At 42.0% G+C, this 27953-nt stretch overlaps 1 protein-coding gene across 8 annotated transcripts in view; it reads right to left on the bottom strand.

Annotated features, from left to right (window-relative positions):
* The window catches only part of AP3B2 (adaptor related protein complex 3 subunit beta 2), a 115875-nt gene that overhangs the window by 66677 nt on the left and 21245 nt on the right, over positions 1 to 27953 (bottom strand). For all 8 annotated transcript variants that reach the window (XM_068275632.1, XM_068275631.1, XM_068275633.1 and 5 more), the window contains exons 2-9: positions 16423 to 16498; positions 16268 to 16342; positions 11331 to 11426; positions 6728 to 6888; positions 5084 to 5150; positions 3635 to 3817; positions 3354 to 3533; positions 2310 to 2407 (exon numbers count right to left, since the gene is read on the bottom strand). In XM_068275632.1, coding sequence (XP_068131733.1) covers positions 2310 to 2407; positions 3354 to 3533; positions 3635 to 3817; positions 5084 to 5150; positions 6728 to 6888; positions 11331 to 11426; positions 16268 to 16342; positions 16423 to 16498 — 936 coding nt within the window. The remainder of the gene's footprint in view (positions 1 to 2309; positions 2408 to 3353; positions 3534 to 3634; positions 3818 to 5083; positions 5151 to 6727; positions 6889 to 11330; positions 11427 to 16267; positions 16343 to 16422; positions 16499 to 27953) is intronic.

Here is a 27953-nt window from a genome sequence, read left to right as displayed (position 1 = left end):
TTAATGAAATCGATCCGATTTTTGATTTGATTTCATCAATCTGATCGTATTGGTAAGGAGATTTTTGTCCATCAGTGGTCCCAAAAGATCAATTCTGATCGTTCACGCAAAGATTGCTTTTGGCAAATTGTATCGTTAGCGACCACCTTAACAACCACTTTTTTCATCACATTTGACTGACGACTGTCATGCTGACGTGACTATGACTCTGCATCATGTTTCCCTTTCCATGTCAGTGAAAGCTGAGCAGCAGCCTGGGTGCCTGTTATCAGAAAACCTTGTCAAGTCATACAGGTGGCATTTCCTTGCCTGCATTCAGACACATACAGTGCACTCCATAAGATATCATAAGATTTTTACTTTGAAAAAAAATGGGAATGCTAAAGACTTGTGACATCTTCTACGTTTATTGTAAGTACTGTATGTGCTCCTTGCTATTTGAAAACCTAAGTCCAGGTAGGAAACATATTTTTATGTATTTCATCAGGTTTCTTATCTGTAACTTATTGCAACTGTGGCAGCCACAGCCACATATCAATACTAATTGATTACTGAACTTGTCACGTGACCATAGTTCTTTTTACAAACATAATCACAGTTTTTGTATTCAAACAGTACCATCTAGGAGGAGGGACTGTAATATGCAAATGGCACAGTTTCTCTTTAGGCTCATATGGGGGGAGGGGTTTGGGGTTAAGCTGTTGCATACTGTCAATCACAGAGCTGGGCTCACAGTGGAGTTGGTGAGCTCTGGTTTATAAGGAACACCTCACTGGTCTCTGGATACTCGGCACCCATCGTGTTTGCAATGTAACAGCAGCAAGACTGAAATCTCTGCAGTAAATTATTGCCGGTGTAAAAAATTCTGAAGGTTTGGACTAGGTAACATTTTAGACATCTTTATGAAACTATTATTTTAACTTTAAATGGCAAAAAAATAAATTGTGTTTGAATGAATACAGAGGCAGAGAATAGAGTTACTTAACCCCTTCAAAGCTATATACACACACAAAGACAGATTGGGCTTGATTCACAAAGCCATGCTAACTGTTAGTACGCTGGTGAAAAGCCCATTAGCACGCCTAAACTCAGTTTAGGCATGATAAAATAAACTTGCGTGCATAAAGTTTTAAGCGCATAAAGTTTTATGTGCGCAACGCCATTATACCCTATGCGACGTTTCACGCGCACCGGACTTTTCCCTCAAAGCGGTGCTAACCTACTTAGTGCAAAGCTTATCACGCCCAAAAGTCTTTAGGCATGCTAACTAGGTTAGCACCACTTTGTGAATCAAGCCCATTGTGTATAAACAACCAATGAACAATAATTCCACAATCTATGTTTCAAGACACCCACACACACACCCACCACACACCACACACACACACACACCACACACACACCACACACACACACCACACACACACACCACACACACACACACACACAAATGAAATTAAAAGACTACAAAGGATATGGTAAGTGATCGGCCACTTAAACGTTGGTGGAAGAAGGCAAGGTGCGGTTGACTTTGCGGACAGAGCATTTAATTATTACTCATAGCTCTGAACAAACTGCTGACTGTTAAGGGAAGTGATCTGTCATGATGGTCATTTGAAATGTGTGAGAATCATTGTAGATCGTTCATCTACACCGTCCTTTGTTCATTTTTTTCTCAAAGATTTTTGATTGATGAGTCGTTCATTGTTAGTTTTGGATGATTTTTACCCTTGTATGTATGATCTACTTACCTCGGGCTTCCTCCAGCCCCTGGCAGTCTAGGCCCTCGCCGCAGCTCTGCTCCCAGCAGGTGGCCCGGAGTTCCCTGCGTTGCAGATGCCGACCAGCATCTTCTCTGCCTGCGCGAGTGCAGGCCCTCATGACCATGCTCGCCTGGAGCAGTCTGCGCAGACGCAGTACTGTGCAGAATGCTTCAGACCACGTGAGCGTGATCATGCACGGTGCGGCTGCAGAAGATGACGACCTGGCGAGGTACAGATAGGCTGCCAGGGGCTGGAGGAAGCCCCAGGTAGGTAGCCCTTGTTTTTTATGCTTGGACCTTCCCTTTAAGACATCCCCATAATATATTAACCAGCTCTCAGGCAGACCCTTGCACTGAGAGCCTGCTAACCTGCATTATGTCACTATTTGCTGCTGCTTTGACAATTGATAGCTTCGATAGCTGCCTGAGACCCAGATCTTTTGCAAAAAGCTAAAACAAATACAAGCACATTTCAGCGCGTTTAAAACAGTTCTACTTAAATCCTGTGTATACAGGACAGGCTTATTATTCAGAGTAGCTGTAGTACCTGTGGCTACGTAGCAATCGAACCAAGGCCTTTGCTATAACTCCAACTTCTGCCTTGGGTGCCAGATGGAAGTACAGCTGAGCCACTGCCATGACTACCTGAAGGAAGATTGAGAAACAACTGTTTCAAAATCAAACTCAAATTTCAATTATTTTACAGCTTTTTGCATTACGTGCTTTTCTATGTTTCTAATAAGAAAACCCAGGAAAATCTAAACTGAAATTTTATTTAAAAAAAAAATAAAATAAACATAATCAAAGGTTAACTGCAATGAAAAGTACATGTCAAAATGATCAGTAAGTAATCCCAAAAATAATGGCTGCTAAAGTAATATAAAAATGTAATGGGTCACGGAAACTTTACTGTGTACACTGTATAGTTATTATTTTGTAAAAGCTATTTAAGAAAACTACATACTAACAGATGTATTGCCACAGAGGGCCACTAGATGGCACTGATTTTTTCACACTATTATAAATGGAATCATTATGATCTTTTAATTCATTCACGGGAACAATTCCCAGCCAGGACATTACATGTGTAAAGTTTGTATGTTCTTCCCATGACTGTGTGTGTTTTTTCAAAGGAAATCCAGTTTCCTCCCACATCCCAAACCCATACTAACAAGATAACTGGCTCCTTCTCCAATACTGTCTTAGTTTATGATAAGAATATTAGATATTTACTATAGTAAGGATTAGATTATGAGCTTCTCCGTGGATGGGACAGTTAGTGACAAGACTATAAACTGTATAAAAACCTTATAACTAGTTCACAGTTCAAAAAATGCAATAATCTGGAAAAATAACCTACAGCTCAATTATGAGTTTTATAACTAAGCCCTTAGAAATAGGGAAAACATGGCAGAAAGCCCAGCCATAATCATGAAAAAAATATCAAATTATAAAAAAAGTTGTTGTGCATTGTATGAAAACTGGAGAAATTGTTACTTATTTTTCATATCTGTCGTGAAAACCACTGTATCATTATTTATGATGTTTTTATCCATGCTATTCTTGTGCAGCTACATGGTAAGCTACTTACTGCAGCATTACGGCTCTGCAGGAGAGGTTTGGTGTTACGGAGAAGGAGGCGGTGGTCCGGGTCCATAACGTATGGTTTACGTTTCACTAGAGCAGACGGCTCTGCTTTCTCCTCTTTTCCTGCATCCTCATCATCTGAGCCATAGAATGCCTTCTCTGGATTTTCTTCAAGAAGAGACTCCTGAAACCAACATAATCAACTGCATTACCCAAACAGAATGGTATGTGGTAGAAAACTAGATGATTCGCAGTATGAAGCATTCTGCAGGGTGAGATACTTACATTGTGGTTAGGATTCAGGAACTGGGTCCTTGCATAGCGTGTCAGCATGTTGATAATCACCACTTGCCCCCACTCCTCCACATCTATCAGTAAATTACACAGCTTACGGTAGTTCTTATGGATTAAATCAATACGTTCCGGACACACTTCTTCAAATGCCATCACTACACTGCCTGCCACCAACTAGGAAAGAAAAAGATGGGATGTTAAGCTGGAGCTCCATCAACAACAGAAAAATCATCTTGAAAGATCGCCATATGAATATGCAGCTGAGGTTGACTGTGCATGTATGCTATGCACATATCTATGGAGAAGGGATGACAAGAACATTCAACTTGTAAGAATGTTACTCCCAAAAGCAAAGTCAGTCCAGTAAGATGGACAAGCTCATACTAAGATAAATGTGTTGTCTATACCTACTAAACAAGACCTAGTGACGGTCATTTAATGTTTGTAGATACTGTAGATGTGCAGTACTCGTTAGACACAACATAAAAAAATACTGAATGCAGATTACAATGAATATTGTTCTAGAAATTAAGAGAGTTTATTGCTATTTAGTTTCAATAATATAGTTTCCCCGATCTGACCAACGGTTGTTAGACGAATGTGTGTAAAAAAAGGTTCTGATGAATATGTCTTATTTCCATTCGGACATACCATGACCAAGGTAAATAAGAACTTTGCCTAGTGATTAGCAGACAGAATGTAGAGCATCATACACACACATGTATGTAGGCTTTAACCATTATTGACTGAACGTAAGAGCAACATTTTAGGAAACCAGCACTGTACAGACATACTGTTCGGCTACAGCTGCGCAGCATGTACTGTTTAGAGGGGAGGAGGGACAATGAAAAAGCAGGGGTGTCCTGTGATGCGGGGACAAAGGAGAATTATGGGCTTGTTCATTGCTCAGTACTTAGCTTAGGTAGCACAGACTGATTGCCTCAGTCGAAGATCGTCTTGCGTGTTTATGACGTTTAAGAAATACGGTAATGATTGTGTCTCACTAGGGAGCCCTAAAATCTTAGGCTACGCTGCCACTAGTGCTGGGCATCCATCTCCATGGCAGACAAGGCACACATGATGATGGAAATCTGCATCCTAAATCCCCCAGCCTTGCTAAAGCGAGGCAATCGGGATTCTGATACGATGTGAGAAAATATGCAGCAGGTTGCATGATTTCCCATCCACATGCAAATCGGAAGCAGACTATTGATTTCAGAATACTAATGCGGAAAAGAAATCACAGCCAATGGGAAGAGCCTTTAGCTGATATTTTCTTTTGATGTCTCAATCAGGTACATTGCTAGCAAAGATCAGGCCACATAGAGGTACTGTTTGAGTTCATTTCTGCTCTGAACTTTCATATATTTCTCCTAATAAACATCAGATAAAGGTAACTGTACAAACAACGTCAAACTTGAAAAAAAATATTAAACTTACTGTAGTTTTGTCTGATAAGAGTTTCTCTATGACTTCAATAAGCTGGTCTTTCTGGTCTGAGTCCAAGCTGTACAGAGAATTCCAGCAAAGAGAAAATTAGTAGGAAACTGCAAGAGGAAAGAGGTGCAAGCGGCAGTGCAGACTGGCAATTCCAAGGCCACTTCTGAATAAATTGCCTATGCTACAATCTAATACATTTTAAATAACTACACTCCCTTACATGTTAACTAGATCTGCCTGTGGTGAATTCGAGTGGCTCCTAAATGTACTAAATGTCATCTTGGGGAATGTTATATATCTACTGGGGCTGATTATAAGGGCATGCCTGGATCACACTGGCCTAACTAAAGTAGAAAAACCACTGAATGCAGCCTGGCGAACCACAATAAACAAATAGCAGTGACACCAGAAGTGACAGCACCGACACCTCTCTTTACAGGTGTCCTATATGAGTGAATAGCACAAATAGCATGAAATTTATTGAAAATCGATCTGATGGCATTTTTTTTTACATCAGATTTCCATTAGGTTCAATGCAAAATGATAAGCAATCTCAACAGATCGACCTAGATTTTCCAGCATGTCAGATCAATTGAAATCGATCAAAATCGACCGCTAATCAGCTCAGTGTATGGGCCCCTATAGAGTTGCATTGGATCTAATGGTCCAATAATGCATTTAGATCGATTTCCAATAGATTTAATTCTGAAATCTGTTGAAAATCTGTTCCTAGTGTGTGGCATACATCAGATAGATTCCTGTCCGATTCCGACTTGACAGGCATCTGACAGAAATCTATCTAGCATGCGTGATCGACTTATGCTACCAATTTCGTCCTGAAATAGGTCACACTGTAGGTTGGGCATGCACTTGGCTGCACCGATTCGATGATTTAACGATTATAATAATCAAATCGGATGGTCGATCGGCTGCCAATTCACCTGATGTATGGCTGGCTACCTTAAAGGATATCAATGATACAATGTTTACTGTACAATCTATGTAGTAGAAGGGGAAAGTGGGTGAATATACACTACTTTGAATGGATAATTTCGGTAATCCCTCATTTCACATAGATTGCAGTCATACAATCAAGACGGTATCACCTTCACATGAAGAAGAGCAGAACAGAAAATACAGAGGTGACTAGCCCACCATGTAAAATTTACATACAGAAGAGGTAGAAGAGTAAATAGAGTAAAGGCTCATACAGAGGTGCAACTATTCCGCCCAGCTATCATCTAACTTGGTCTGTTGGATGATAGTTGGGCATGTGTACGCTGGCAAAAGACAAGACGTCCTACTGATAACAGGGGATGCCCAATCCAACTGGATGATCAACCTGCCCAACTATCATGCAGGTTGGCCACGTAAGTACAAGCAGTTTGAACAACTTGTTGTTTTTTTATTGCGACTTGTTGGTCCGCAAGCAGTATTTATACATTGGAATGAGTTGGTTGTTTAGTTGATCAGTGTGTGTGTACGTACTTGTCGAGTAAACAACAAGTTATGCGGCTGATCATGTTGTGCTGTAAGTTGCACGTGTGTCCTGGATAATAGGAGAGAGTCCCACCAATACTTCTGACATGTGGACATTGCATGCAGAAGGTAATGAAGAATTCAGATCTGACCATGCAGTGCTACCTGTACAGTTTGGGTATGGCATGCGCAGCGGTCTTGCGCACGTAGGGTGACATATCAGAAGCAGCTTCTTTTATTGCAAGCATCATGATGGGCACAATGATTGGCACACGGATACTGGAGAGAACACGCAGAGCACTGGCACGGATCAGCTGATTGGGATCCTGCAACAGACAAAACAGCACATAGTTCAGCATCTTCCTATCCTCAATTACTAACACAAAGACTGAATTAATACTGGTATATGCAACCATTATGCATGTTAATGTAAGTACAAGTGCTTGATTATTACAAACTACAGTAAAACCCCCATTATTTGTCACCAACGGGGATTGGCTGATGTCAGATAAGTGTATATTATGGTTGCTTAAAGTGGGAGTGTCACCATAAAAATAAAATTTCAACAGCAACTGGTCTGAGTGTATTACGTGATAAAGATGCTAATCCTGCATTCAAAACTTTTTCTGCTGTTATGATTTGGAGTTATCACATACTTAAGGAGCACTGGCCCTTTAATAGTCAGTGCCAAACAGTTGCATGCTGGGAGTTCTTTTTATCTAATCTATCATATATTCCTCCTCTTCCCTTTATTTCCCTGCTTAGCTGCTTATCTGAAACAGGATCCCCTGCTCACTTGTGTTTACAAGCAAGGCTGAGGTGACTCAGCAATTGGAGGAGAAAAGAAAAAAACCTAAAGGGCAGAAATGACATAAGGATTTAGCCAAAACTGTGGGCAAAAGACATGGCCCCCACCAGGAACAGAATTCTCTTCATTTACTTTATAACATTCACTGAAATCAAAACATGGACAGTACAATACATGTGTTATGTAAGTAGATCAAGTATTTATCTACTTACAGTATATATGTGGGTTTTTTTTTCCCTGGCATAGTATGGCTAATCCTACTGATTTAAAGGGGAACTGAAGAGAGAGGTATATGGAGGCTGCCATGTTTATTTCCTTTTAAGCAATACCAGTTGCCTGGCAGCCCTGCTGATCCTCTGCCTCTAATACTATTAGCCATAGCCCCTGAACAAGCATGCAGCAGATCAGGTGTTTCAGACTTTAAAGTCAGATCTGACAAGACTAGCTGCATGCTTGTTTCTGGTGTTATTCATATACTACTGCAGAGAAATAGACCAGCAGGGCTGCCAGGAAACTGGTATTGATTAAAAGAAAATAAATATGGCAGCCTCCGTATAACTCTTACTTCAGTTCCCCTTTAAAGCGGAACTGAAGATAATCTAAAAACAGAATTTACACTTACCTGGTGCTTCCACCAGCCCACCGTAGGCTGCGAGGTCCCCCGGCGTCCTTCTGACTCCTTCCCTGGTCCCGGCTGCGGTTATATGACGGCCTGAAGTCGTCAGGTCTGCTTCCCGCTGCGGACGATCGCGGCACTACGCCGGCCAGCTACGTGTCATCAAGCCGGCCGTCGTGAGAGTCCTGCTCACGTGCTGTTCAGTCTCAGAGAACCGCTCATGCGCAGGACTCTCACGCCTGTGGGTTTAAAGGGAAGGTCTGAGGCTTTCTCTAGCTCCTGGCAGTTGTCCTGTGCCTTCGTTGCAGCTCCACTGCCAGCCGATGGCCCGAGGTCACCTCCGGTGTAGATGCTGACCTCGCCAGGTCGGCCTCTACTGCGCTTGTGTTAATGCCTCTGTCAATCACGCTGATGTCGTCTGGAGTATACAGTGCAGGCGCAGAATGATGTCAGCGCAACCGAGAGCGGCTCTTGTGCATGCACAGTAGATGTGCGTCGGCATCTACAACGGAGGGGACCCCTGGGCCAGCGCCTGGCAGAGGAGCTACGGCGAGGGACATATCGGCTGCTAGGGGCTGGAGGAAGCCCCGGGTAAATAGATCGTTTTTTTTGTTTTTAGCAAGCTCGGATCTTCCCTTTAATGAGTGTCTTGTGTTTTGTTTTATGTAAGACAGAAGACAGGTGAGAGCTGCAGGGAGCCAAATTGGTTTTCTACAAGCCACATATTACTTTGACTGGGGCTTGTTCACATTAGGGACGATTTCTGTGTTGGTTTTTTTTTTTAGTGCTGGCGATTTTACAAATCGCCTTAAAAGCGCTATTGCAATGTTGCTCTATGTGAGTGTTCTCACATTAGTGATAAACTTTCTATCCAATCGCAAATGCGGCTCCTGCACCATTTTCTGAGCATTTGCGATTCAATAGAAAAGATAGGAAAATCGCTAAGCACTGGAAAAAGCGCTTTGAGAAGCGATTTTCTGAGCGCTTTTAATGAATAAATACATTGTATGTATTCATTTCCGGGGCAAGGAGTTCACTTCCTGACAGACGTCAGGAGGTGAAAAAAACATTGCTACACAAAAGCGCTTAGAAAAGCTCTTTCTAAGTGCAAATCGCTCTGAAAGCGCTAAGAAAAGCGCTTTCAAAAATAACTTAATAAATTGCTCAGCGCTTGCAATAGCGTTGGCGATTTATAATGAGAACAAGGCCTTATAGTACATACATGGTATTTATTTATAACTGCTGTCATGTAAATTACGTTTTAGTGTGAAATAAAGTGAATAGTTTCAGACTATGGAGGTTTCAGTATCCCTGTAGCTCCAGGTGTTTGAAGAGTCTTGTATACTGAAGTAGCTAAATAATCAACAGGTAAACATGAATGTGTGTATAAGAGTCTGACTGAGCATTCACTTGTGAAGGCTAAAGGGCTGGCAAGCCACTTCTAGCAGTGTGGTGATGTGGTGGAGGCCTCTCTGACTGGAAGAAAATACTGCAGTTTTTACAGTTTTTGTGAAGCACGTACAGATTTTTTTTGTTTTGCAAAAACCTGATGGATAGTCCTTTATTTAACTAGTTTAGGATCACATGTAGTTAAAGTTACGCCACACATGTGGATGCTTAAGCCTGATGCGGCGTACTTCTAACACCGCCCGATCACAGGCATGGGACGAAAAGTACTCAGGAAAAGAAGTGGGTTTTTAGCCTTTTCTTAAAGCTGTCCAGAGATGGGGCCTCTCGCACAGATTGTGGAAGTGAGTTCCATAGAGTAGAAGCTGCATATGTAAAGGCCCGACCACCAAATGTTTTATTGTGGATCCTGTGACTAACCAGATTCATCTTAGTTGCAGAGCGGAGGGTGGGTGGAGGGGTATATAGTTCCAATAGATGTACATGGGTCCAATGTGGTTTAGAGCCCCGATTCTCAGGAGGCAGATATTACCGTATATACTCGGATACTAGTCGACCTCGTGTAAAAGTCGACCACAATATTTGACCCTCTTAAGCTGGAATTTTTTATTTAATCAAGTATAAGTCTACCCAGGAAAGTTAAAGACTGCACTTGGGGACCAGGATGTCACCAAGATGTTTCAGTGTGGTCACTGTGACCCCTCTGTGTGGCCCCTGTGTCTGCCAGGCTGTGTGGCCCCTCTAGCTTTGTGGGCCGTGTCCCCCTGGCTGTGTGGCCCCTCTAGCTATGTGGCCCATTTCCTCCTGGCTGTGTGGCCCCAAGCTATGTGTCCCCTGTTTTACACTGGATTGTAGGAGCTGCAGCAGCCAGCATCTGTCTCTCCTTCTCACAGTGCTACAGCACACAGCTTGCTGAAATGCCCCCCTTCCTCCCTCCCACCACCATGGAAAAGGCCCCCCCTCTCACTCACCCTCTCCCCAGCAGCTTTCCACAAAGCCCCCCTCCCTCCCATCACCACGCAAAGGGTGTCCGCTTCTCCCTCTCTCTCCCCCCTGTGTCTGTCATCTAATGGGCAGCCCCAGTCAGTGGCGTAGCTAAGGAGCTGTGGGCCCCGATGCAAGTTTTACATGGGGCCCCCCAAGCACTCTTTACATGACAATTGATACGGTGCACCAAAACCTGTCAATGGCAACTACAGTGTCAGAGGAGCAAGAAGGGGATAGGGAACAGTGTGTTAATGATTACCACTATTGAAAGTATCTATAGAAGTGATTATTATGAGCACAGGACCAATAGAGAGCTAATACTGTGGTTGAGGGAGGGACCTTTGGGGCCCCTCTGGCCCAAGGGCCCCGATGCGGTCGCTACCTCTGCACCCCCTATTGCTACGCCCCTGGCCCCAGTGCTTAAGCAGAGGCCGTAACTCACTGATTACACAGCGCCGACATCCTCCCTTATCCCTCTGCTCACGCTGGTCTGTTTACAATACCACAGCTACGGCTCCGATGCCATGTGACTTCATGTGTCATGTGACATCGGAGCCGTAGCTGTGGTATTGTAAAACAGACCAGCGTGAGCAGAGGGATAAGGGAGAATGTCGCGCTGTGTAATCAGTGAGTTACGGCTTCGCTGGGGCTGCGCATTAGATGACAGACACAGGGGGGAGAGAGAGGGAGAAGCGGACACCCTTTGCGTGGTGATGGGAGGGAGGGGGGCTTTGTGGAAAGCTTGCTGCATTAGCACAGGGTTAGGGGAGAGAAAGAGGCTCCCCCACAATGTCAGGCTATAAGTTGTGAAATTTAGGACTACTCAAGTATAAGGCGACCCCCCCACTTTTATACTTTGAGTCAGTCCTAAATTTCTTGACTTATGGGCGAGTATATACGGGTAAATAGAACACTTATCTAATTTTGCATTACGTTAGTGACCAACTAACCTTCAAACCTCTCTGGAAAGTAGAGATAGAAAGGAGTGCCAGATCCTGTTGCTCTTCAGCATATCGCACCAAATAGACATAAACCAATTTCTTCACCTGAAAAATACAATACATAACTTATGCAGGTTTTCTAAAACAGCCCTTTGTTAACCTGTAAAACATGCCTTTGTGACAAGCTGCTCTTACATTTACAGTCAGGCCCAGGAATCTGTATACTTTACATTCTGAAAGTGTACCTGTACTCAGGAATATTACTGCAAACCAAAACTATAGCAAAGCACAACCACAAACGTGGTACCACATATACCTCATACTTACACAGCTGCAGCCCTTTCTAGTGTTAAGTGCTTTCTTTTACTTCTTAAGGTGGCCATACACTCGTTAGATTACCAGCAGATAGATCATCAGATAGATTTCTTATCGATCTGATGTGTTTAGGAACATTTTTTACTAGGAATAGATTTCCAATAGATTTCAGTTTGAATTCTATTGAAAATCGATCTAATGGCATTTTTTTTGCCATCAGATTGCCATTAGGGCCAATGCAAAATGATAAGCAATCTCAACAGATCGACCTAGATTTTCCACCCTGCTAGAACGATTGAAATCGATCAAAATCGGCCGCCAATCGATCGATTGGTCAACCGATTTGCAATCAACCAATCGATCGATTTTAATCGATCGGCCAAAAATCGGCTGAGTGTATGGGACCCTTTAGGGTCTCTGTGAAGACAACTGCATTGCCTGACTAACCCTAATCTACCCAGCCAGCGAAGGCCTTGTCACTAGACTCACTAGAATTCCAGTCAACTAAACGGTCCACATTTAGAACGCAAATCACAAAATTACGCAATTTTGCCACGATTTACGTTTGTAATTTTAATTCAGTAGAACGAGAATCACATTGCAATCACCCCAAAGCGCTGTATGCAGCACATTTGCATTTTATGCAAATCGCAAATGCTGAAGTGAGAATGATCCTATAGGGATACATTAGCAACAGCACTTGGTTGATAGCTGGCCATTAGCAAAGTGCTGGAAAGTGCCCGAGTGTGAACCCGCCCTAACAGTGCCACAGTTGTTAGCAACAGAAATGGATAACATTAGTAGTGGTTCCTAAGCAGTTAAAAGTGCCACTGGCTTCAGTCTAATACAGCGGGATTCAAAAGTTCAGGCAACGTTGTTAATCGTAGTGATTTTCCTGCATAAATCATTGGTTGTTACGATAAAAAATGTCAGTTAAATATATGATATAGGAGACACACGCAGTGATATTTGAAAAGTGAAATGAAGTTTATTGGATTCACAGAAAGTGTGCAATACTTGTTTAAAGGGGAACTGAAGTAAGAGGTACACGGAGGCTGCCATATTTATTTCCTTTTAATCAATACCAGTTGCCTGGCAGCCCTGCTGGTCTATTTCTCTGCAGTAGTATCTGAGTAACACCAGAAACAAGCATGCGGCCAATCTTGTCAGATCTGACTTTAAAGTCTGAAACACCTGATCTGCTGCATGCTTGTTCAGGGGCTATGGCTAATAGTATTAGAGGCAGAGGATCAGCAGGGCTGCCAGGCAACTGGTACTGCTTATAAGGAAATAAACATGGCAGCCTCCATATACCTCTCTCTTCAGTTCCCCTTTAAACAAAATTAGGCAGGTGCATACATTTGGGCACCACAAAAAATAAATGAAATCAATATTAAGTAGATCCTCCTTTTGCAGAAATTACAGCCTCTAAACACTTACTGTAGGTTCCAATGAGAGTCTGGATGCTGGTTGAAGGTATTTCGGACCATTCCTCTTTACAAAACATGTCTAGTTAATTCAGGTTTTGCTTCCGAGCATGGACAGCTCTCTTTAACTCACACCACAGATTTTCAATTATATTCAGGTTTGGGGACTGAGATGGCCATTGAGTGGAATCCATGCATCCCTCAACTTTGACAAGATTCTCAGTCCCTGCACTGGCCACACAGTCCCACAGCATGAAGAAACGACCACCATATTTTACTGTACTGCAACAGGTGTTTTTATTGGAATGCTGTGTTCTTTTTCCTCCATGCATAACGCCCCTTGTTATGCCCAAATAACTCAATTCTAGTTTCATCAGTCCACAGCACCTCATTCCAAAATGTCTGACTTGTCCCAATGTGCTTTAGCATACCTCAAGCGGCTCTGTTTGTGCTGTGGGCGGAGAAAAGGCTTCCTCAGCATCACTCTCGCAAACAGCATCTCCTTGTGTAAAGTGCGCAAAATGGTTGAACGTGCACAGTGACTCCATCTGCAGCAAAATTATGTTGTAGGTCTTTGGTGCTGGTCTGTGGGTTGACTCTGACTGTTCTCACCATTCGTCGCTTCTGTTTATCTGAGATTTTCCTTGGTCTGCCACTTTGAGCCTTAACTTGAACTGAGCCTGTGGTCTTCCATTTCCTCAATATGCTCCTAACAGTGAAAACAGACAGCTGAAATCTCTGAGACAGCATTCTGTATCCTTCCCCTAAACCATGATAGTTAACAATCTTTGTCTTCAGGTCATTTGAGAGTTGTTTTTTTCCTATACTGCGCCTGCGCAGTTAGCTCCTGCTGACGCGTGTGGTAGCGAGCACACGCGCGGCCACGGCTGCGCAGCCGCACTTCTATTCATCTAGTTAGACAAATAATTACACCGTTGCTGGCGGTGGGGAACGGTGCATTAGAAGAGGACGGCACGGGACATTCCAGCTGCAAGGGGCCAATAGAAGCCCCAGGTAAGTAGCAGTTTTTGTTTTTTAAAAGGTCAACAGAACCCCTTCAAATACTCTTTATCATAATTGGATTCACCTGTGTATGTAGATCAGGGGTCACTGAGCTTACCAAGCCAATTTGAGTTCCAATAATTAGTTGTAAAGGTTTTGGAATCAATAAAATGACAACAGTGCCCAAATGTATGCACCTACCTAATTTTATTTAAACAATTATTGCACACTTTCTGTAAATCCAATAAACTTCATTTCACTTCTCAAATATCACTGTGTGTCTCTCCTACATGATATATTTAACTGACATTTTTTATCGTAACAACCAACGATTTATACAGGAAAATCATGACGATTAACATGGTTGCCCAAACGTTCGCATCCCACTGTATCTAAATACACTGAAAGAAAACAAGATGGCAGACCTCTATTAGAACCAAAGAGAATCTGCACCTCAGGCCAGTAAGATGAGACAACACTGTGCATTATTAAAACAATACTATTTAGGTATGTAAAACATTGTACTTATAGGATCAAGTGGAAGAAAGTTACATTCTTGTTTGCACTATTCGCCAGGACATTACTAAACTAATGAAACAGGAAAACTACCACAGACTTCCCAGATCCTGCGCCCTCTGTGCTGTGCTGGTGGCCTGATTTCGTGTCAGTCAATACCAATATATACTGTGTTGTGGCAAATGTGGTATGAGAAATGAGTTAGCTGCTGCTGATGGAAGGCTCTGTCACTGCACAGTACATCTGTTTTCCTGACCAGCACATATACCGTAAGTGTGAGAGTGTAGACTGCAGTAACAGAGCAATCACATAGCTCCATGCCAGAAATCATACCTAACTAGGAAAAAAGTGTAAGACACCTTATACTGGACACTGTTACAAGTCTTTATTCCAAATATGTGAAATGTTTTCTAACTGGATATATTATATTTATATGACTTTCATACATATGTTTAGGCTAGCTTCTGTAAGCTAAAATGGTTGAATATGTTTATTGATTTATTGTGGTACCAGCACCCAGGTCTTTTCTGAGGCAGGTATTTAAGCACTGTGCACATTCTACAGTGGTATCCGTATTGAATGTTACAGATTGTCCAGCAAGCTCATGGTGAACTAAAACTCATATGAGTGAGTAAGTTGCTGAAAGAAAAAAAAACAAAAACTCCTTACTAAAATGCTATGCAAAACATAAGTTTGCTTTCTTAAAACAGGTTGGAGTGAGCTCTGAGGTGTCCCACAGTGCATAACTGCTGAATAATATGATGCACTGTGGGACACCTCAGAGCTTTCTCCAACCTGAATAATCAAAAATACCTTCTGTTTTAAGAAGGCAAACTTCTGTATTGAATGTTGAGATTGACAGGCTGAGGTTCTAAGCAGAGGCAGCCAGGAAGACAGAAACAGAATAGGTTGTACCCAAATTATATTTAAAAATTAAAAAACATTTAATGCTCTGCTCTCCAAGCTTTAAAGGCACTCCAGGCTCATTTCACACATATATTTTGGCACACCAATTGACCAATTAAGCAGTTAATGGCTGCGAACAGGGCTGCCTTATGTGCATTTTGAAATTAACTGTTGCATTAACCAGCATGTCCTATTTGGAGGTGAGCCTAAATTTACTTTCCTTTTAAATGCTTTTTTTTAGTGATTTTATATATATTGAGCGCTTCCTACCCTGTGTCTAACTATAGTTACTGCTGTTGGGTGGGTTTTTTTTTATGTTTATAGCCTTTTTAGGTATAATTTTTCTGGAGTGCAACCATATTGATAGAACGTGGAAAGTCAGAGTGGGGACTGTACTTCTCCACATGCGCAAATGGTGATTGCTCAGCTAAGCAACCCGAGTTTGTAAGTACAGATACTACATCATTTTTCTTTCACCCATCTTTGAACACATAATACTACATTACTCAGTTCCTGGTGTCCCTGTGCATTTTTTAGGAACCTTTGAGATACATTGATCTCCTATATCTCTTAAGTGAGCCAGGAAGACATGTTGCCAGGTGTCAACTATCCAGCTGGGAAGCAGGTATGACTGTCAGTAAATGTTGTGGGATATATTACTTGGTTCCTCACTGCTGCTGGCAGGTATGAAGCATGCATGCTTGCCATATAATGTATCACTTTGTGGTATGGATGTGTCACTCACGTCCATGTGGACCACCAATCCTCATTTTAACTCACCTCTATATTCTTACAGGCCACATTCTTCACAACGGCAGGGAATAAATCAGATGTGTTCTTTCCTCTTGCTATCATCTAAGAGAGAAATTGAGATATATCCCTTTGTCAGAATCAGTACATTATGGATGTCATGATACAAGTGAAGAGTCACTCACGGCAACAATCCTTTTCATGGCCTCCAGCTTCAGAGAGTCCTTGTTACTGTCCAACATCTCCTTTAAGTCATCGTGTCTGCAAAACGAGATGAATATTTGTATCAAATGATAACTTTGCTGTGACATAATATCTACAGTAGCAAGAAAAAGTATGTGAAACCTTTGGAATTATATGTGTTATTATATGTCATAAAATGTAATCTGATCTTCATCTAAGTCACAACAACAGTCTGTTTAAACTAATACCACACAAATAATTAAATGTTTCCACGTTTTTATTGAACACACCACCACATAAACATTCACAGTGCAGGTGGGAAAAGTATGTGAACCCCTAGACGAATTACATCTCCAGGAGCTAATTAGAGTGAGGTGTCAGCCAGCTGGAGTCCAATCAATGAGATGAGATTTGAGGTGTTGGTTACAGCTTCCCTGCCCTATACAAAAACACACCAGTTTTGGGTTTGCTTTTCCTAAAAAGTATTGCCTGATGTGAATGGTGCCTCGCATGAAAGAGCTCTCAGAAGACCTACCATTAAGAATTGTTGACATCCATAAAGCTGTAAAGGGTTATACAAGTATCTCCAAAAGCCTTGCAGTTCATCAGTCCGTGTTAAAACAAATTGTCTATAATGGAGAAAGTTTAGCACTGCTGCTACTCTCCCTAGGAGTGGCCATCCTGTAAAGATGACTGCAAGAGCAGAAATCCATATATATCCAAAGGGTTCACATACTTTTTCATATATATATATATATATATATATATATATATATATATATATATATATATATATATATATATATATATATATATATATATATATATATATATATATATATATTAGTACAGTAAACTTAATGCCATCTGTCCACCCGCTGAAGGTCAGCATAAGGTAGGTGTTGCACCAGGACAACAACCCAGAGTAAAGAAGTAAATCAACAACAGAATGGCTTAAACAGAAGAAAATATACCTTCTGGAGTGGGCCAGTCAAGAGTCCTGACCTTAACCCGATTGAGATGCTGACACATGATCTCAAGAAAGTGATTTACACCAGACATCCCAAAAATATTGCTGAACTGAAACAGTTCTGTAAAGAGGAATGGTCAAGAATTACTCCTGACTATTGTGCACGTCTGAACTGCAACTACAGGAAACGTTTGGTTGAAGTTATTGCTGCCAAAGGAGGTTCAACCAGTTAATAAATCCAAGGGTTCAAATACTTTTTCCACCGGCACTGTGAATGTTATATATATATATTAGTACAGAGAATTGCAGAACACAAGCTCAGATTTATTGAGCAAATAATAATGCCTTGGGCATTGATAAAGGCTGTGGTCAGCCGAAACGTTTGCTGTGTACTACTGCTATAAGCTTTATTATTTGCTCAATAAATCTGAGCTTGTGTGCTGCAATTCTCTGGACTTTTGTTATACTGGGCACCCCCAATTGCATGCACACCACCTGGTGAGTGTAATACTGCCTGTGGAGCTGCTGCCCTCCCTTGGACTGCATACACATATATACAGGATCTTCTAAAAAAAATCAGCATATTATGATAAAGTTCATTATTTTCGGTAATGTACTGATAAACATTAGACTTTCATATATTTTAGATTCAAATACACACAACGGAAGTAGTTCAAGCCTTTTATTGTTTTAATATTGATGATTTTGGCATACAGCTCATGAAAACCCAAATTTCCTATCTCAAAAAATTAGCATATTTCATCCGACCAATAAAAGAAAAGTGTATTTAAAACAAAAAAAAGTCAACCTTCAAATAATTATGTTCAGTTATGCACTCAATACTTGGTTGGGAATCCTTTTGCAGAAATGACTGCTTCAATGTGGCTTGGCATGAAGGCAATCAGCCTGTGGCACTGCTCAGGTGTTATGGAGGCCCAGGATGCTTCGATAGTGGCCTTAAGCTCATCCAGAGTGTTGGGTCTTGCGTCTCTGAACTTTCTCTTCACAATATCCCACAGATTCTCTATGGGGTTCAGGTCAGGAGAGTTGGCAGGCCAATTGAGCACAGTAATACCATGGTCAGTAAACCATTTACCAGTGGTTTGGGCACTGTGAGCAGGTGCCAGGTCATGCTGAAAAATGAAATCTTCATCTCCATAAAGCTTTTCAACAGATGGAAGCATGAACCCACTTTTGAACCAGAAACAGTGGCATAAGCACCTGACCTGGGCTACAGAGAAGCAGCACTGGACTGTTGCTCAGTAGTCCAAAGTACTTTTTTCGGATGAAAGCAACTTTTACATGTCATTCGGAAATCAAGGTGCCGGAGTCTGGAGGAAGACTGGGGAGAGGGAAATGCCAAAATGCCTGAAGTCCAGTGTCAAGTACCCACAGTCAGTGATGGTCTGGGGTGCCATGTCAGCTGCTGGTGTTGGTCCACTGTGTTTTATCAAGGGCAGGGTCAATGCAGCTAGCTATCAGGAGATTTTGGAGCACTTTATGCTTCCATCTGCTGAAAAGCTTTATGGAGATGAAGATTTCATTTTTCAGCACGACCTGGCACCTGCTCAGTGCCAAAACCACTGGTAAATGGTTTACTGACCCATGGTATTACTGTGCTCAATTGGCCTGCCAACTCTCCTGACCTGAACCCCACAGAGAATCTTTGGGATATTGTGAAGAGAAAGTTGAGAGACGCAAGACCCAACACTCTGGATGAGCTTAAGGCCGCTATCGAAGCATCCTGGGCCTCGATAACACCTGAGCAGTGCCACAGACTGATTGCCTCCATGCCATGCCGCATTGAAGCAGTAATTTCTGCAAAAAGTTTCCCGACCAAGTATTGAGTGCATAACTGAACATAATTATTTGAAGGTTGACTTTTGTTTTGTTTCAAAAACACTTTTCTTTTATTGGTCGGATGAAATATACTAATGTTTTGAGATAGGAATTTTGGGTTTTCATGAGCTGTATGCCAAAATCATCAATATTAAAACAATAAAAGGCTTGAACTACTTCAGTTGTGTGTATTTGAATCTAAAATATATGGAAGTCTAATGTTTATCAGTACATTACAGAAAATAATGAACTTTATCATAATATGCAAATTTTTTTAGAAGATCCTGTATATATATATATATATATATATATATATATATATATATATATATATATTTACATTTTCCCTGACAAAAACGTCAAAATATAAAATATATCAGTGCAAAAATGAGTGTACATCACGCATTAGTGCAGTAGTCTCACTGGCTTGCTTCACCATTACTGATGGTCAGGATACAGTTAGTGAACTAGGCACTGCGGGCTACATACAATGCAATGCATGCCATGTGGTTGTTTTAGTTTATGCACATTTGCCAGTTTCTGATCATTCGCTCCTTTATAGCAGAATGGTTAATCACCTTTCCGGTTACATTCTGATAGCTACGGTAATTTCAGTGACTGTGTGTTTCAGTAACCTTCCAACACTGATGTCATTGTTAATGTACCATTTCTTGACAAATTAAATACAGCAAACTATTGTAGACTTGTTTGTTTTCTCTGGGAACCCAGGCTTACTGCTGGCGCATGTTAAAGCGAACCTAATCTAAGCACTGATCTCGCTTACACAATAATTAACATTACATTTTAATATGAAAGCGTTTTGCGTTTTTCCTATACCTCCCATTACAGCGAAAACGCCCTAAAATGGCTCAAGCACCGCTTTTGAAAACTGACAGCGCACTGAACGCTCTTGTCTGAACTACACCATAACACAACATGGTGTAAGCACTTTCTGAGCGTTTTCGGAAAAACGTCAGCGCTTAGATTTTCCAAAAAAACACTGTGGTGCGTTATGAAGCTTTGCCAACGCACTCCTTACTGGTCAGGTACTGGCTCCAGCCAGGATGTGAATCCTGGGCTATATTCTGTACACAAAATAAGCACAGTGACCTTTCAATATACAGTATGGAGAAATTTGTATTTGATACTAATCACTCTGGACCAGAAAGTATTAATTGTCTTTATCCTTTTGTTAGCACACAATTTGACACTTCTGTAAAATATTTATCAGTGTTCTCTGGTTGCACAAGGATAAAAGGGGATGCAAGGCTGCAGATGGTTTCCGCAGCAACCATGGGTCTAGTTTTCCCACTCAGTGACACTAAGCTCACATTCTTACCACCCTATTTACTCCTCTAGTTAGCAATGCAGACTACCTCTCTTTGGTGCAAACGGTTTTTGTCATGGGCTGCACATAATTTGTACAAGGTTCAAAATAAATGGTTATGCAAACCACAAATATAATGATATTGATGTTTCCTTACTTTTTTTTGTAGCATTGCTCCACAACCTCAAGAATAAGATAAAAAAAAGAAAGATTACTGTGGAAAAAACACATTCCAAAAACTTGCAAAGCTTTTTCACAGTAATCTTTTATCTTATTCATGAGGTTGTGGAGCAGTGCTACAAAAACATGAGCTGGTAACTAGAGCTAGGGGAGACCTCAGCTCCTGTTGTTGGGGGTTGGAGCTGGTGTAACTCGAGGGAGAATCTCTAAACAATGTTATTACTATTTTCTTCAGAGCTGAACATATTCATCACCTTGGAAAGCTCCCTGCACCAGTTGGGCTGAGGGCGTACCTGAACATGTCATAGTCAATGTATTCCATTAAGTTTTGAGATAAAAAAGATAAACCATATATAAATTAACCTGTATAAGTATTTATAGTTAATAAAAGCATCAAAGAATGTTTGATAAATACTTATGCCCAATTATAATGTACTCCTAAGCAATATGTATGTGTCAAGGGGTAAGTGAGAGAATGTTACTCATAACAGGGGATACTTAGCCAACACAGTCCCTAATAAAGGGGTGCAGGCTGTAATAATGTTGAGAAACACTGGTCAACTGCACCTGCTAGCAAATAAGCTAAGGCTCACATCAGTATAATGAATCATGCCTAAAGAGGAACTGTAGTGAAAATAACATAATGAATAAATTGCTTATTTTTTACAAAATTCACTTATAAATTATTTTAGTCAGTTCGCCTAGTTGGAAAAAACAGTTATTTCCCACAATGCAATAAGGTCCACAGACAGCAAACTGCCGTCAGGACCATGGCAATGACATCACACTGTGGGAGGGGTTCCACCACAATATCAGCCCACCATATAAGCCGCACAGACCCCCCCCCCCCAATGATCTACTGAGAAAAGGTACAGATTTCTCATGGGAAAGGGGGTATCAGCTACCAGAGGCGTGCATTGGGTTGAAGTGCTGTTGATGTCGGTCCAAAAATCCACCGACTCCGACTCCTCAGTTTAGGATTCCACCGACTCCGACTCCTCGACTCCGACTCCTCTAATTTACATATTACAATTTTGTTGATTAAAAGTATGTAAGTGAAAAGGATATGTAGACTACTATATTTATTCCCTTTAGACTAAAACTAGTCCTTGGTAAGAGTACTTGTAAATGGTACAAACCGGAACAAAGAACATCTATCAGGCCCTAGGCAATGTAAGTGTGGGTACATGCAGGGGCGTAACTAGAAATCACTGGGCCCCCCTGCGAATATTTGGATGGGCCCCCCCCCGCCCCATAGGTGCCAAATAATCGTAATGGGGCAGCGTTTCACTGTAAATTAATTGTAAAGTGGGCAGCATTTTACCAGACAATCGTAATGTGGGCCAGAAAATCGTAATGTGGGCAGAGTTCACCAGAAAATCGTAATGTGGGCCTTTAGAAAATCATAATGTGGGCAGAGTTCACCAGAAAATCGTAATGTGGGCACCAGTCACCAGAAAATTGTAACGTGGACAGCATTCACCAGACAATCGTAATGTGGGCAGCGTTCACCAGAAAATCATAATGTGGGCAGAGTTCACCAGAAAATCATAATGTGGGCAGAGTTCACCAGAAAATCGTAATGTGGGCACCAGTCACCAGAAAATCGTAACGTGAGCAGCAGTCACCAGAAAATTGTAACGTGGACAGCATTCACCAGACAATTGTAATGTGGGCAGCGTTCACCAGAATATCGTAATGTGGGACAGAAAATCGTAATGTGGGCAGAGTTCACCAGAAAATCGCAATGTGGGCAGCAGTCACCAGAAAATCGCCATGTGGGCAGCAGTCACCAGAAAATCGCCATGTGGGCAGCAGTCACCAGAAAATCGCAATGTGGGCATCAGTCACCAGAAAATCCTAATGTGGGCAGCAGTCACCAGAATATCGTAATGTGGGCAGCAGTCACCAGAAAATCCTAATGTGGGCAGCAGTCACCAGAATATCATAATGTGGGCAGCACACACCAGAAAATCCTAATGTGGGCAGCAGTCACCAGAAAATCCTTATGTGGGCAGCAGTCACCAGAAAATCGCAATGTGGGCAGCAGTCACCAGAAAATCGCAATGTGGGCAACAGTCACCAGAAAATCGCAATGTGGGCAGCAGTCACCAGAAAATCCTAATGTGGGCAGCATACACCAGAAAATTGTAATGTGGGCAGCAGACACCTGAAAATCGTAATGTGGGCAGCAGGCACCTGAAAATCGTAATGTGGGCAGCAGACACCTGAAAATCGTAATGTGGGCAGCAGACACCTGAAAATCGTAATGTGGGCAGCAGGCACCTGAAAATCGTAATGTGGGCAGCAGGCACCTGAAAATCGTAATGTGGGCAGCAGACACCTGAAAATCGCAATGTGGGCAGCAGACACCTGAAAATCGTAATGTGGGCAGCAGACACCTGAAAATCGTAATGTGGGCAGCAGACACCTGAAAATCGTAATGTGGGCAGCAGACACCAGAAAATCGCAATGTGGGCAGCAGACACCAGAAAATCGCAATGTGGGCAGCAGACACCTGAAAATCGCAATGTAGGCAGCTGTCACCAGAAAATCCTAATGTGGGCAGCAGACACCAGAAAATCATAAAGTGGGCAGCAGACACCTGAAAATCGTAATGTGGGCAGCAGACACCAGAAAATCGTAATGTGGGCAGCAGACACCAGAAAATCGTAATATGGGCAGCAGACACCTGAAAATCGTAATGTGGGCAGCAGACACCTGAAAATCATAATGTGGGCAGCAGTGACCAGAAAATCGTAATGTGGGCAGCAGACGCCTGAAAATCATAATGTGGGCAGCAGACACCTGAAAATCACAATGTGGGTAGCAGTGACCAGAAAATCGTAATGTGGGCAGCAGACACCTGAAAATCACAATGTGGGTAGCAGTGACCTGAAAATCGTAATGTGGGCAGCAGACACCTGAAAATCCCCCTGCAGTGACGTCAGCGGCGGCGGGATACATACCTTCTTCCTTGCTTTCCATCGCCGCCTTCTCGCTCTAGCGGCTGACGTCACTTCCGCTTCCGGAAGTGACGTCAGCCGCTAGAGCGAGAAGGCGGCGATGGAACGCAAGGAAGAAGGTATGTATCCCGGCGCCGCTGCTGCCCGCTGCCCACACACATTCACTAGCTGGAGGGGGGCGCAGAGGGGAGAGCCCCGAGGTGAGGGAGAGGGGGGAACTTCCCCTCTCCCCGCCGACTGTGGGCAAGGCTTTCCCCTCATGCTGCCACCCCTCCAGCCCCCAAAAAACGGCCCCGAGCGGGCCCCAGGGGGGGGGCGGGCCCCCCCGCGGGCGCAGGCGCTGCAGGGCCTATTGCTACGCCCCTGGGTACATGTAAGAGTGATGTGCAGGTACTCTGCAGGGGAATGAGGAGATTGTAAACAGACAACACCTCTGTGTTCAATGTGCACAGCATTCTCAGTGGATTCCCTGCAGCTCTGTGGGGAGAGCATATGTAGAGTATAGTGCTACTGTGTAATAAAGTAAACCTGAGACAGATGAAATTAAAGTTTTATACATACCTGGGGCTTCCTCCAGCCCCCTTCAGGCTAATCAGTCCCATGCTGTCGTCCTCCGCCACCTGGATCTTCTGCTATGAGTCCAGGTACTTGAGCCAGTCTGGTGTAGTGCGCATGCACACACTCCGCCGCCAGGAGCATACTACACCTGTGCAGCACTATTGCGCAGGTGCAGAATGTTCCTGGCTGTGGGAGCGGCATGCGGCCGGACAGCGCTGACTGGCTGAATTACCAGGACTCATAGCAGAAGATCCAGGTGGTGGAGGACAGCGAGGGACTGATTAGCCTGAAGGGGGCTGGAGGAAGCCCCAGATATGTATAAAACTTTACTTTTCATCCGTCTCAGTTACCCTTTAATTTGTAGTCACCAAACCAAATTTTAACAACATATCAAATTATTTGATTTCATCAGCAAAGGGAGTGCGTACATTTGCATAAATCAGCATCAATGCAGAATTATTTCCATCTCGTTGACCATCTCTATTAGTGACACGGCTACACATCAGGCTTTATTCTTACAGCATAGATGTTATTTAGTATATATAAGAGATTCCTGTGTACACATCATATATACAGTCACAATCAGATATGTATATCTGACCTTAAAAATACAGGGACTGCTTTATTGAAGCAGCACAAGTAACTAATTTTGATTGGTTTATTTCATTTTTGTGGACTAAGCACAGCTATTACTGTATATATACTGTATATATACATTATTTTTAATGACTATTATCTGAGAAATAGAACATTTTATCATATTTTCTATTTTAATTACAGTTACAAATTCATTAGGAGTCGGAGTCGGTGCATTTTTCCCCGACTCCGACTCCAGGCACCCAAAATTGCCCGACTCCACGACTCCGACTCCCCGACTCCGACTCCACAGCCCTGCCTGCGGGTTACCTGAAATGCGGGTTGGGTTCGGGTACCCATTCTAATTCTAAACAAAGAGTGGGAAGGAGAAGGGAGGTTTTATTCCAAGACCATTCTTATTATTTCCCAGAATGAAATGCATGTTTATAGAGCAAAAGTTTATGAAGAAATATGATAAAATGGTGTGTTTGATAAAAATCCTTGTGAAGTGATGCAATGCATGGGACCATAGATGGGAACTCCATAGTTTAATTTCAGGCACATATAATGAATTGAATTCACACAGTTCAGTTGTATTGGATAAAAAAACAACTAAATTCATGAAAAACAAAGACTTTCTAAATCAGCATTTTACCAACTGATCATTGATTGGGTAAGGGGATGGCAGGCCTGTGGAGTTGAAGTCGGAGTCGAGGAGTCAGGGCAATTTTGGGCACCCGGAGTCGGAGTCGTGGTTTCGTAAACTGAGGAGTCGGATCGGGAGTTGGATGATTTTTGTACAAAATCCACAGCCCTGTTAAGTATTAGACTAAGGAGTCGGAGTCGAGGAGTCGGAGCCATTTTGGGTACCCGGAGTCGGAGTTGGAGTCGGATGGGGGAGCTGTAGATGGAGTGGTGCGCAACTGATGACTGTACAGTATAGCTTTATATTTAATTGCACAGTACAAAGCTAGCAGCATCAGAGCTGTAAACAATATTAGATCAGATTTCTTCTGGAATCTAATATTAAATGGTGCAAGGTAGTAAGCAGGTAAACAATTGATAAATATACAGTAGGTGGACAGATGATATTGATCATTTACCTGATCTCATTGTGCATGGCTACTTTAAGCCAGTAAGTAAAAGGACCGTGTGACAAATCTGATCTCTCCACCAGTTAAACTAGAAGTCAGTGGAAAGCGTTGACACTGCATTGTGAAATGTCTCACCAAAGCTTGAAGTGATTTTCCAGATATTTCACACTCAAGCTGCACTCCCTCCTTTTTAGTTTACAACACACCAGAAAGCACTGCACTGAGATACTTGTGCCAAATCAGCTAGCAAGTCAAAGGTCCACATGTTGTCACATTCTGATTTCACTCTTTATACTGAGCATCATTTATTCCCTGCTTAATCAACAGATTCATTACAGGAATCTGCAGTACACGCTTAATGCCTGGTACACCATGCAATTCCCCGTTAGATTAGTTACTAAGCTCGAATCGTTAATTTCTGACAGGTCCAATCTGATTTTCAATCATTTTTCTGATAGATTTTGTATACTGATCGGAAAATCAATCAGAAAAACGATTGGAAAGCAGATTGGACCTTTTGGAAATTATTCATTCGACCATCAATCTGATGTGAAATTGCATCGTGTGTACCAGGCATAATGAACATATAGAGCTACATGCAATACTTGCCCTTGTAATATACTCAGCTAGACAATAATGAAGCTAAGGCTCAACACACACTATACAATCTTGGTTGTTCAATCTTACCACTTTCATGTAGTATAAGAGCTTATCCAATCAATAATTCAAGGTATTTTCAATCTGTTGGCCCTTATACTACATAGATTTGGTAAATCTGTACAACCAAGAATGTATGGTGTGTGTTGAGCTTTAAAGAGAAACCATGACCAAGAATTGAACTTTATCCCAATCAGTAGCTGATACCCCCTTTTACATGAGAGATCTTTTCCTTTTCACAAACGGATCATCAGGGGGTTCTGTATGGCTGATATTGTGGTGAAACCCCTCCCACAGGAAACTGTGAGGACCAGTGTCCTGGCAATTTCCTGTCTGTGAACCTCATTGCATTGTGGGAAATAGCTGTTTACAGCTGTTTCCAACTGCCAAACAAGCAAGCAGCAGCTACATCACCTGCCAGCAGGAAAAATGTCACCATATGATAAATGTTAGAATGTAAATCAGGGATTTAAAAGATTTTACAATGGGCAAACACTGACTAAATCATTTATACATACGGTAATTATTGTAAAAAGTAAGCACTTTTTTTTATTACCCTATTTTCACTGGAGTTCCTCTTTAAAGAGTAACTTTCGGGCATAAAATCAAAAATCAATTCTTTATTTTTATCTGGTAAACAAGTAATAAGGATGCTAATCAGGCAATCCAAAAGTTAAAATCACTATTACTTTTCTTGTTGATAAATTATCATTCCCCAGTTTACATAACTCTTATTTGGTACACATAAAATTTGGTACACAAAAGAGAAGGTGCAGGGCATGCTGGGTTGTCTTTTTTTGCTCCTCTACTTCCCCTCAGACTTAACTAATGCAGCCTGATTGGCTGAAGCCTCTTTCCCTCCTGTTTTCCCCTCCCACACCCCTGTTCCTTTCTGATTGACCAAAATTTCTTAGGCTGAAACAATGTACTTTCTATAGTGAAGGGCGGACAAATCAGGCAGAGGAGACTAAGGGCAGATATTACATCACGACTGCCTTCAAAATAGCCACAGTAAATATGGAAACTTTTCCTTTAGAAAATTCACAGAAATCATAATCATGGACAGTGCAATACATATGTTATGTAAGTAGAGCAAGTATTTATCTACTTATATATTTGTTTTTTTCCTGAGATAGTATGGCTGACAGCTACTCTTTAAGTCTGAGGGGAAAGTAGAGAAGCAAAAAAGGACAACCCAGCATGCCCTGCAACTTCCTTTTTGTGTACCAAATTTTGTGTGTACCAAATAATAGTCAGGTAAAGTGGGGAACGATTATTTATCAACAAAAGTAAAAGTGATTTTAACTTTTGGATTGCCTGGTTAGCATCCGTATTACTCGTTTACACGATAAAAATAAAGACTTGA

This window comes from Hyperolius riggenbachi, chromosome 3, assembly GCF_040937935.1.
Source record: "Hyperolius riggenbachi isolate aHypRig1 chromosome 3, aHypRig1.pri, whole genome shotgun sequence".
Lineage (NCBI taxonomy): Eukaryota > Metazoa > Chordata > Amphibia > Anura > Hyperoliidae > Hyperolius > Hyperolius riggenbachi.
Note: the sequence above shows the minus strand (reverse complement) of the source record. Positions and strands in the feature narration are given on the sequence as shown.